General features: G+C 35.2%; 1 protein-coding gene across 2 annotated transcripts in view; it reads left to right on the plus strand.

Annotated features, from left to right (window-relative positions):
* LOC128997209 (uncharacterized) overlaps positions 1 to 7,417 on the plus strand; it is a 107,922-nt gene extending 100,505 nt beyond the window's left edge. For both annotated transcript variants that reach the window (XM_054422813.1, XM_054422814.1), the window contains 5 exons: positions 491 to 707; positions 1,199 to 1,351; positions 2,822 to 3,005; positions 4,663 to 4,792; positions 6,956 to 7,417. In XM_054422813.1, coding sequence (XP_054278788.1) covers positions 491 to 707; positions 1,199 to 1,351; positions 2,822 to 3,005; positions 4,663 to 4,792; positions 6,956 to 6,995 — 724 coding nt within the window. In that variant the 3' untranslated portion in view covers positions 6,996 to 7,417. The remainder of the gene's footprint in view (positions 1 to 490; positions 708 to 1,198; positions 1,352 to 2,821; positions 3,006 to 4,662; positions 4,793 to 6,955) is intronic.
* Positions 7,418 to 12,820: the final 5,403 nt, after the last annotated feature.

Here is a 12,820-nt window from a genome sequence, read left to right on the forward strand (position 1 = left end):
TGAAAGTTTCTTCACCGGCTTTGTCCACATCAAAAGTTGAGGACAAGTAGCATAATTGTGTTTTTTGAATTAGCTCATATGTTACTCAAATGTTACTTTGATATTTGAGCTAGAACCAACAGTTTTAAATTGGACATTTAAAGTTAATACCAGTTTTAAAACCGTCAATAGATACAACAGATGCTATTAGGATCATAAATTGGTTTTACAAGATGGATTCGACTCCTTGGCTACACAACTCTATCTTTGTTCCCTAAATTCCAGGAATAGTAAATTTTCAAAATCATGTGTACAAACCAACACAGGCTCTAAGAGGAGTGTAAAAACAAAGGTCTATTTATAACCCATCCTCCTTTGATTTCTTTTATTTATTTACTTTACTTATTTTAGGGTCTCTGTCTTTTCCTTCAAACATCATGTTCAACTTTTCAAAAACACAATTTTAACTCTTAAAAAAATGTTGTTAAGCTATAAAATAATTTTTTTTCAGGGACGGAAGGATAAGGGTCGGGGACGAGGTGATCAACGTGAATGGTAGATTGCTGCGAGGTCTCTCTACTCTACAAGAGGTGCACGCCATGTTGAACCACCCCCTGGGCGGGGCTGCGGGGCCGGGGTATGTGGTGGACATAGTCATCGCCAGGGACGACGAGAGAGACCCACCAAACAGGAGGTTCTCGATGACGGATGTTCAAGATGATTGTCAGGTAAGGAGCAAAAACCTTTCCAATACACCCATCTTTTCCATGAATCGCCTTCTTGACCTGTCCCCCTTTTGGCGTAGGTGCGTTCTCCTAGCTGAGCTCTGTCACCTACTGATGACTTGGTGCACACCATACCCGGCTTAAACACTAAAATTCAATTACTTTGGATTCAAGATTTCAGTGGACCCTCTTAAGCAGTGGCGTTGGCGTTGGCGTAGCAGAGTGAGAATGGGTGGAAGTAGCATTTCCACTATGCTTTTTCAAATATCTTACATGTTAATAGATCAACTGTGTTTTTCCCAAGACGATAGTAAACATTTGTGCACTGAAAGTGTAAAAAAAATGTATAAAAAGGTAGCAGAATGCTTGATTTTTTAAGACACGCACACATTTTAACATCTACTTAACGGATTCTCTATCATAATGAATTATTTATTTTGTAGCAAATTACCTGCACCTAATCAATCTCAAATCTTAAATCTATTCTATTTTAGGTGGTAACTGCAAGTCCGTACAACCCAGATGTAGAAAGACAGACTGTTGAGACGGAACCAGCAAGAGACAAACGGTCTGCAGTGGCTGTCATCAATAGAGTCCTGGCCGCATCTGTTAAGGCTACTGCGGCGAAAACTGCAACACCCATGGAGGTACGGAGATCAACTTAAATGTTAGAATGTGTTAATAAGGTAGTGGCTCAAGTAGTTGCAAAACGGACTATTAATCCATGGCGGCAATATTATGGGTTCACGTCTCTATTACACTTCATTATGTGTTGTTTCTGTACACAGGCATATAATTTGATACAGAACAAGAATTATGTGTATTCTAGAATAATGTGTGGATTCTTTATGTATTTTTGATAATGAAAATACCTGAAATACAATGTCATGTATAAGCTATATAATGCATTCATGCCACAGAGAGGTAAGAAATAGAGGATATAATCAATGGTACACTTTAGTGATGTCTAGCACCAGTCACTGGTCTGGAGCAAATTCTATTCGTCGTCCCCTCCCACTCTCATTTCCCCTCGCTATCAGGTACTACAGCACTCACATTGTAAGAAGACCCTGTGCGCAACAACTGCTGTACATTAATGCTATATGGCCATCACTGTTCAGGCTCTTCCAGGCTCGTCACAAGTATGTTTCCGCCCCAACATACCTGGTGAGCTAAAACTGTACTGCAATCCCATAAGCTCTTCTATATCTTTTGAGACCAGCAAGGAAGAGCCTGAACGGCGAGCACTGTGCGGAAGTTTCTATCGCAAAAGGCACAGGGTCTTCCTCCACTGAAAGAGTTGTAGTACATGATGGTGAGGGGGACGATGTTGACTTTGTCCTAGACACCAGCAACTAAAGCTACCTGCAGCTGGTGCAGGTAAAGCTAGTCTTACGTCTCTCTGATGTAAATATATTGGATAGTGTTTAAATATGTCTTTAACTTTAATTACTGATAAAATACAGGTCTTTAAGTAACATCCTAGTCCTACTTGAATTTCCTTTTGTTCTTATTCACTTTATAATTCTATTGAATACTCGTTTCAGCATAAGGCATAGTCTTGATGTTATGAGAACAGCTGTTCAATTATTGTTGCATTACATATCATGTGACAGTGAAAGGATTAGGGTGTTATCATTGCCCCAGCCCATCCTGTATTCAAAAATACTGTTTTTAAATAATTATTCATATTGCAAAAGAGCAACTATGGGAATTTTGTTACTGGAGATATAGTGCATCAATTCTTTTACTGCCAGTATCAAATATAGCACTGAGCAAGTTATCACTCAGCACTGAGCAAGTTATATGGCACTGAGTAAGTGTCATCCCTTTGATACTATGTTTCTTGTTTAAAAATAAAACTAAATCTTAAGTTAAAGAATTCCATTTAATGAACTACAACTAAGTTTGTTTACAAAAACTTGTTTACAAAAAAAATAATAATAATAATTAACAGCCTAACTTTAACTTTAACTTTAACTTTATAGTCATACGTCACTATATACAAATCATTGTGGGATAAAAGATCTTAACTCCAAAAAGATCAATAAAGATCCACCTAATACAATAGTTTAAAACTACTACTCTTACTCTATTTGATGTTGAATTGTGTTCAGGTGGATGAAGGCAGTCATTTCGTGACATCTAGACACACAGTGGTATTTCACAAGGGGATTGGCCGTAAGTCTCTTGGCTTTAGCATCGTAGGAGGCACAGACTCTCCGAGAGGGCAGATGGGAATCTTTGTCAAAACCATCTTCGCCTCAGGACAGGCAGCAGAAGAGGGAAGTCTCCTTGAAGGTTTGTAGAAGAGTAAATCTAATAAACGGTATCAGCAATCTGACACATACTTCTACACTAGTCAACAACCCTATATGGGTAAGCGGTGGGAGTAACCGATATTTTATGGGGAAATTCACAAAAGTTGTGGTCCAAAGTCCTTAAATGTAGAAATGATAAGGCTTGAACAAGTCCCTTCTCTCTTCAAATAAGCCAAGCTCTAAATAACCGGGGAATTATTTTGAAGGAGCTCTAATTTTCATCAACAAGATGTGTTTCCCCATTAGTTTTGACTTTGAATAATTGCCTGCTGTGCATTTTTTTTTGTAATTTCTTATTTATTATCACTAACAAGATGCCCAAGGAGGAGAGCAGCAACACACTTGTGCCACTGGGCTTTATGGGGGGGGGGATTTTTCTTACGTATTACCATCGATGATTTATCCAAGTTTTTTTAAAGTAGCCCCAACAAATGTTTTGCTAAAATAATAGATTCCATTAACAGCTGCAACAGGATTTTGGTTATTCATAATTACATTTTGTTTGTTGCAAAAACATGATGTCTTCGGGATGGCCTGAGATGTTCCTAATTTGGTTGCGATCATGTGTTATACGATGATGATTTCTTTGCGATTGCAGGGAGTTGTCAAGTTATTGCCAACATTACAGGTTAGGATTATGCTGTCTCCTCGACCGCAGGAAAATGTCGAGACGTCTCTGTCAAGAGAAGGATGGTGATGTCTTTGTGACCAGGGGTAAATTTAGAGATATTGCCATGGACACGGAGGGATGATGTATTTGTGACGGTGGAGGCGGATGTATGAATCTGAAAGGATGGCGTTTTTTGCCTCTGGGGACTTCAAGACTAAAAGTAAATCAGTTCTGGGTCCGGATCTTACTTTAAGTCCTACGATAATAGCTTATTCCTCATATGGGAAGTTGTCCAAAAATACTACAGCCTAGACTGTTCCCTTGCACAATATGCTGAAAGCGGTAATGTCATTGGAAAACATAAACTACTCCTTTCAATCCTTGTTCTGAGAACCAAATCCTTGAGGTTTTGTGTATGTGTTCCAACACTTAAGATACCTGAATTTCTTTCCCAACTAAGAGTTACCCATGCAGATATTTATGGAGTAGGCATTGCTAATTTGCCTGTTCCATGCCATTTCCACTTCCATAGTAAGCAGAAGCAGCCACCGTACATTCTATGTCAGTGTGCAAGTAGGCTAGATATCTGGTTATGTAAATGTATGAGATAAATTTACTGATTAGTAAGACTTTTACAAACTATGAAAAGCATCATTTGAAAGAAAGTCTTGTTTTTTTCTCGCATAAATTTATGTTCTCTGTAGCATATAAATTTTGTCTTATATTTTCTATTAGGTATTCCAGAATATGCATACTATTACTATATTTAACAATCAGGATTTGGTAAACTAAAGAACCAGCCTTTATAAGGTCACCTTTCTTGTATTTCCATGACAAAAATGAGAAAACAGACAAAATTTTCTGAAACATCCTACAAAATGGTCTACAGTATAGTATTTAGGTACAACAACAACCAACTCTCTTGACAGAAAGGCAGAGGCAACTCCTTTGTACATTGTGGTAATTGAGTTGAGGATTCTATGTTTGTTACCAAAGTACCATAACTAACAGTAAGGTGTTGTTTCAGGGGATGAGATCGTATCTGTGAACAGTCAGCCTCTAGAAGGGTTGTCCCACGCTGAAGCCATCACCGTCTTCAAGAAGATTCGTTCTGGTCAAGTAACTTTAGAAGTACTCAGAAGAAGGATAACATCAAGGTAAAAGTTAGCCCTTTAGCTTATTAAAACCACATTTTGCAAATTGATAAGATGTAGGATGGAGACGTCCAATTGTAAATTCTTGCTCATGGTAGCCCTAAAAGTGCATTTGTTCAGCAATTGAGGATGCAAATGGTCTGCATCAATGAAAGTCTGGATTAAAGGAATTCAATTTAATGTGAATACAGGCAGTAGTAGTCTACAAATATTTTGGTTACCTAGTATTGATGAAATGCTTAACATGAAAAAAATCTTGAACCTATTCTGTATATGTACACAAAAAACAAGTAAACTACTGAAGCGCTATAAGCTGTGTAAAAAACTGCATCATTTATCACATTCGTGACTTTAACGCACGTAACTTTTGCAATCTGCTCTCAAATGTCTCTCAGGATCAAGCAAAGCATTCTGTATTAATGGGTCCGGATAAGTGAAAGCTTACATTCCCCATCAAGGAAAAAGATCAACCTAAACAGTTGGTTACTTGTAACAATGCACTTAATTTCCGACATAAAACATATTACTTTATTAATTTTGTCTAATATACCATTATATTATACTCTGTTCACAAAATTAATTAGGCGGTTTGAGGAGATATTATTCCATCCCTTTCACTTCATCCTAACTATGAAACAACAGTCTACAAATGATCAGCTGATGTTTGTTTGTTGTTTGTTATTTTATGAAACTTTTTTTACTCAAGGGCTGCATTGTCAATTTTTGAAGGAAAGGCAGAACCTTGACATTTTAGTACAGAAAGGTAGCCCACTCCAAATAACCAACAATAAAGTCGTTTTCAAAGAGCTCATTAGTGATTTTTGAAATTTTCTTACTGACTTTTTTGGTGCTTATAACTTGTTGAATAATAACCATTATTGTAACTGTGTTTGTTTGTTGTATTTATAAATTTTTATTGTCATAGCATAAATATGCTTATGATTATTCAATTTCTTAAGAAAGTAGATTTAAATTAATTAAACAGTATATTTACAGTTAGGCCCTTATTAGACGAGGCAGCCAAGTTGCGCAGCCAGCCGGGCAGCCAGTCGGCCAGTTAGTCACTGGGCATTGGTTCTTATGGAGCTTATTACACGAGGGCAGCCAGTTGCGCAGCCACTGTTTGGCTGCCGGCTGGTTGCCGAGCCCGGCGACCGCACAGGCAACCACTGGCTGCTCGGTCTGGTCGCGCCCCTGTGTAGCTTACGGATCTTATTACACTGGGCAGCCAGTCGCCCACTGCCACACATCAGTAGTAGATCATCACTCGTGGAAGTGCGTTCATCTCTGTCGGTCACATCATTGTGTGTTGTTTTCCTCAGTATTCTTTTGGTGAACAATGTCTTCTGATTGTAAAGTGAGAGTGAATGTCGTAGCAAACAACTAGAATAGTGAAGTGAGTGTGGTTGGAAGTTGCAATAAATCTAAAAAGAAGGAACAGGGAGGTGACTCTAAAACCACTGCACCAAAAAAGCGTCTCTCCCTAACAGAACTGTTCCACCAACACTGTTCCACTGTTAACAAGAGACTGGCCTAGTTGGTAATTTTGTGGCTGCCCTGTGGCTGCTCTACTGGTTGCTCTACTGGTTGCTACGCTAGGCAGCCAGACAGGCGACTGGCTGCCCGGCTGGTTGCGCAACTTGGCTGCCTCGTCTAATAAGAGCCTCTGTTATGGGAGTTTTTGATTTGCCACTTTAAGGTCAGTCCAATCCATCAGGTTAAAATTTGTTCTCTTGATCTTTAGGATTGATTTCAAAGGGTCATCCAACTTGGAAGATCTGTATTATAGCACATGCATACAGCTAATTTTCTCTTATTGTTGATCAAGGTATTGCCAAGACTGCAAAATACATTCATAAGTTTTGCCGCAACCATGAGTGACATTCGTCGTGTATCCCAATATAAGACAAGACCTTAAGATAAACTCACGAGTGTTGTCGCAACTGAACATGTAAACCATCATATAAAAATAATGATTTCTGTGGGTTAGAAAATATCTTTTGCCTGTGAGCCATAGGTTTGAGCCCTCTGGTATACATTAAGCTAAAAAAGCAGTGGTAGAACCCAGGAAACCTTCCTCTAAAGCCGCCAAAATTTTGTGAACAGACTATAATGCTACTTTACAGTCCACTTTAATGTTTACTGATCATTTTTCTGCTGTTTCAGAAATCAAAAGACGAAATCAGCCACCACCAAAGACTCATAAGCTCACTAATTTAATGTATAAAAGTCCAGCTTTATAGATAGTTTATGTAAAAACCTACATTCGAGTTATGTACAAACTATTATTTATACTGTTATATTTGTATATTTATCTGTGTATATTTTTATAATTTTTTTATCATTCCATTTTAAGTAGATCTTAAATTAGATTTAATGTTGTAAATAAACATGTAAAACCAGCAAAAGCTTTGTTATTATTACATGTACAGTAGATTAATTATTTTCCATCTTTATTGAGTTTGATTTGAAGTTTTATTTATTAAAAATTCTGCAACTATGTAAAATTTTGAAATATACCGTAGTAAACTTCTAAGTATGTTTAACAAAGTAAAATGTTCATGGTAAAAGGTATTTTTGGTAATACTGTACAATTATTTTACTATTTACTGACCAGTATGAAATTTTATTAATTTAATTTAATTTTTAAATTTTGTTGTCTTTCAATGCTTGTATAATGATTTAATCTCTGTGGTTACAAAAAATTGTTGTTTAAAAATTCTGTATATTAAATTTTTACGATGTAAAAAACTGTTTTATTTCCTTTATCCTAATGTTTAATGTAATTCTACATGTTAAAAAATCTTAATCTTAATGTTAAAAAAAGATAACTGTTCTAAAAATGCTTGTTTGTTATATTATAGGCCTATGTGTTTGTCATGCATTAAGGGTCTACAAGGCCCCTCTAGAAAAACAGGCCATGCTGCAGAAGGCAGCTGTTGTAAACATCAGTGTAAGCAATCCCATGTATCGACAAAATTTATTGATTGATTTTATCGGTTGTAGCTTATTGGTGCATTCTTGTTAATAGTTTAACTTATCCATAGGATAATGTACAGTCACACAATCGCACACAACGAAATGACTAAATCACTTATTAAAAAGCTTTATTACTGACCACTGTATATAAGCATAATAAGCAGCTGTGGATAAGCATTTGCATTAGCAAAATTTAAAACAAGCTAGGAGTAATTTTGAGAGATTATCATAAAACTTGAGCTTATGTCGAAAAGAGTTACTTTACGCCCTAGTGAAGTAGACCAATAAATTCTCGTGAGCTACCCAAAAATCTGTTAATACAAAAGGGCTTACAAACCATGGTGTCAGAAGGAGAAAAAAACACAATGTGTTTTTTAAAAGCCAAGGTCTGCAAGTCTACAAGGTCCATCTTCTAGTTAGAAATCTATCAAAAAAAAATTATCAAAATAGATTTCTTGTTAGAAATCTAGCAAGAGGATCCTCATGGATTGTTAAAGGTCTAGGATGACATCGATGAAATAGGATGAGGCCGTTTGACTGAATAGAATACAATAATATTATAGCTTATTATTGTCACTATAGATAATACACATTTCCAGTGTTCCAACACAGCTGGGAAAACAGGTGACATAGTCAATATTACAACTAAATATACACTTTGGATAAAATATAATACTTTTAAACATTTTAATTTTGAAACAACATCATTCTTTATTCTGGCCGGTTCATTAAGAGGGGTTTTTTTTTCAAATAAGCAGATGTGGTGCCGGAAGTAATTTAAAACTGGGTGGGATGTTTTTGTTCATATAGGTTTATTCTGTATGATTGTTAGCTAGTTTTTTTTTTTTAAATTTACTATAGTTTTGTACAATTGTTACGTAAACATTGTTGCGCAAACATACGATTGTTGCGTAAACTACTATTTACATTCACATTTTTATCTTTGTATTGTTCCAATCGATCTTTATGAATGACTGTTGAAGTACAAAAGACTTATTTTAGAAAAAAATTAACTTGGTCAAATTCAAAATTTTAAAATAGCAGCCGTTACAATTTTAAGAGCTCGACACATTTAAAATGGCTAATTTTATTAAATACTTTTAAGAACACTTTAATTTAGAAAACAAAATTCCTTTTTAAAGGACATGAAGTTAAAAAAAAATTGAATAGTAACAAAAACTGCAATATCACGATTTTAGTTGTCAAATGAGGTAGAAAATAAACATGTGAGCCAGGTTGCACTAATTTTAAAAATAAAAGTTGTGATGTTTTAGTATTTTTTTTAGGTCTTTATGAACTATTTGTCGTTTGACAAGTAGTTTTAAATACTAAATAAAAGATTTTTAGTCATTTTATAAAACCAGCCATTTAAAAAAATTTAAATAGTAAAAACTAAAATAGCAGCCATTTTAAAATGCCGAATTGACCTAGATTTTGTCTAACATGTTTTTCAACTCCCTTATCGTACATACTATGTTTCATAAAGATTGGTTTGAACAATCAAACAATAAAAATGTTTATGTAAAAATTAAATAAATGGTGGACATTTGGCTAACGAAGCAATATTGGAAAAAATTATATTCTCGATTTTCTCTTTACATTGACTTGTAGATATAAATTTCGGAGTTTGTTGTTTACTTACGGGACTCCCTGTATATGCAGATAATTTATAATTAATCCCCCGAAGGACTTGTGCACACTCCTCCTTTCTTTTACCACCTTAGTCTCAGGGTGGATTATGTATCAATTCTCTGAGACAACGACCCGGGAGCAAATTGTGAGTGTAAGGTGAGTGTACAATAAAGTGAGATGATCTGTGTAGCTTTTTTACTGACTAAGATTAGATGTTTCATAAGTCAGGATCATTTATTAAAATGTCAATAAATGATCAAGGGTAGTTGTGAGCTCGGCCAGTAACGTACCACCAATATGCTATACTGACTTTTCTCAGCACAGCAGTTGTGTCGCCTTTTTGTTATTTCTCAAAAGGGCCAAATAAAATTAATTGGAGAGTTTAGCCATTCTCTATCTAGGTCTGGTCTGATGGTATTACCACTTGACTAATAGTTATTGAATTTAAAACTGACAATTCCGTTTGGTCTTATATTAACCCTTGCCGACAGACCGCCACCGCGCACCACCACCCCCCACCACTGCTCGAGCGAACAACATTACCGCAACGGGGCTGATAATTCGTAGGTAGTTGGTTCGAAACCCACCGGAAGCATTAACTTTTTGACTTGATTTTTTCATTTTCAGCAAGTTTGGTTAGGTTATGATAGTTTAATTTTATAATTAAAAATTATATAATTGATTTTGAGACATTTATAATTTTATTTTATGAACATAACTATTTTTGTTATTAGTAAACCTTTATTCGAAATTTTCATTATCAGCAAGTTTGGTTAGTATGGCTAAGTTATGACAGTTAAATTAATTTAAATTTAACCTACAAACGACACGTTTACGTTTTGACAGCGACAGTGATACAGATAACAATTTCCAACGAACAGTTCGGCTAGATGCACGGTATGATGCGTTTTGCACGTGCACGGCACAACGGTGGCGGTCTCATTGTTCTTAATTGACGAATCATATTATGAGCCAATCGTCGAACTCAGGTCAGAGAAGCGACTCTCGGCTTTCCAAACAGTAAAAGCGATGTAACTTTACATCTCCATCTCACTCGATCGACAAGTCCCCAGTCTATCCAAGAGGTAACACTAATAATGATATTGAGGGATTAGTACTAACCCAATGTTACAAATACTGGCGAGAACTTAACTAATGATTAAAGTTAATTTCAGTGTCAAGCAAAGCTAACCATTTACAAGCTTATATAATAAATTAACAGATATTTTCAATTGATTTTGGCCATATATATTGAATAGTGTTCAGTTTTTAATGTGTTTAATTGGTTATTATAAACACATCTAGAGCCCTAAAGGATAGTGATTACAGGCAGTGATACCTGTTGGTGCCACAGTGAACTACATACTGCTTTACCGACAATCTAAGATTCTTGACGCTACTTAATATAATTATAGCAACTAACTGCTGAACTATTTAACCATCATTATGTGTTACATTGGCCATCTACAGTATATGTATTATTTTGATTATCGTGTAACTTAACATTTTAAGGATATCCCCCAAAAATAGGGGTGCATATAATTTCAGTAGCCTAGCATCATTCCAACATACCAACTCCCCCGATCCATATACATGTAGGAAATTTTGTATTGCGGAAAATATCATCAATATTACAAAATGGATAAAAATATTTTGAGGGGAATGTCCCCCATTGGCCCCATTGTAAGTAAAAGGGAGGGGTTTAGGGGGCGGCATGGGACCATCCCATTGAATTTCTCGCCCCAAAAATAGGGGATGTACGATATTTGGACTGTCTTGCCCCAAAATAGTTGAAAAATAAAACACGATTAGGGAGAAAATCCCTGCCAAAAATTCCCACTCCCCAGAGCCATTACACCTAAAGGTATTTTTATGGCATGTTTGTACAATGTACATAGCCGTGCCGAGTTTAAATATAAGTATACATAAGCATACTATAGATGACTATGGTTTGTAGCTAAAGATCTTTTAAAAACCACTCAACATTTAACTATGTGAAGGGAAATTAGAAACGGTAGTTTGGAGTTTAAACATTAGTTTTCAACCATTTATCACTTTAAACTCTTTCTAACAAAGTTTATTAAATTACTATGCTCAGCACAAAATACAAACATTACCATAATTTATACCTTTCGCCTATGAGGTTCTGAATTATTTAACATGCTAAACACAATAAGTTGTCTCTAAGATTGTAGAATTAATTAGTTGAAAAATATTATTTTCCAACAGTTACCTGACAAAGTGGGCTTCCTTGCACTTTTAAATTAATTAATAATTACTTTCTGCATTTACTTACTTTCTCCGCAGTCATTTTATTGCTTTTACTAGGCACGTAATACGTGTAGTGAGTAGTGTACGCTTGAAAACAAGTTGGAAATACTTAAAAATGCTGAAAATAAAAATAAAAAAGTTTTTGCCCTGAAAACGTTTATGTATTCGTGGCAATTATCGTTAATGGATAAAGAGGTTTCTTAGCTAATTAGCACAACTTTAAATTAAATAAATTTGCGTCTTTTGTATTAAATAACTTTTTATTTTTGTGTAAAAAATTAGTGTTACATAGTTAATAGAATCTCAATTATTAACAATAAAAATAAATCTATGATGAATTAAGAATTCGTTTTAGTGACACCTAGGAGTGACTTGGCGAGCTGATGTGAACCTGAATGCTAGTGACATCTAGCGGTGATCTGGCGAACTATTAATGTTCTAGAATAGATGTCGAGAGAGTAAAAGTCAATGTTTCTCACTCTCATTGAGTATAAAGTACAATGATTAATAATTAAAGATGAGATGCTGCATTTCAATCCTAAGGGAATTCCTCCAATAAGTTTAAGAGTCTTCCTTAGTGGTAGCCATGTTGGATTTCTTCCCCATAAGAACAATGTTAAACATTACATCATTTGTGGACACGTAACGGCGTTATTTGTTAAGATATAGCTTTGAAATTTATAATTTGTATTTTTAACATAATAGACTCGTGACTGAGGTTTTTGAATTTCGAAAATCCATTATCATTTCCTTTCAATAATTAGCTTAATTTTAAGCTAATTAATAATCAATTATTCATTATAAAAATTAAAAATTGTGAAATAAAAAACGTCAATCTCTAGAGGACCGCAATTCCTTAAATTTAACTCCTTATCCATAATTATATGACAATTTGCTGATGAGATATTTGGACCCAAAGTTAACATTGTTCTTATGGGGAAGAAATCCAACATGGCTTCCACTAAGGAAGACTCTTAAGGATGACATAATATAACAATAATAATGGTTACATACCTTACGTCGTCAATCCTAAAATAAGTCTATGGCGACTAGTTTCGAAACATCAAGGTTTCATTGTCGAGCCTCTTGCCTTTTAAAAACATTGTGACATCTTGTCGTCGTCATTATACACAGTACATTTAACATAAA

The sequence above is a fragment of the Macrosteles quadrilineatus genome, unplaced genomic scaffold (assembly GCF_028750875.1).
Source record: "Macrosteles quadrilineatus isolate MER2022 unplaced genomic scaffold, UCM_ALF_1.0 Scaffold_6__1_contigs__length_79288215, whole genome shotgun sequence".
Lineage (NCBI taxonomy): Eukaryota > Metazoa > Arthropoda > Insecta > Hemiptera > Cicadellidae > Macrosteles > Macrosteles quadrilineatus.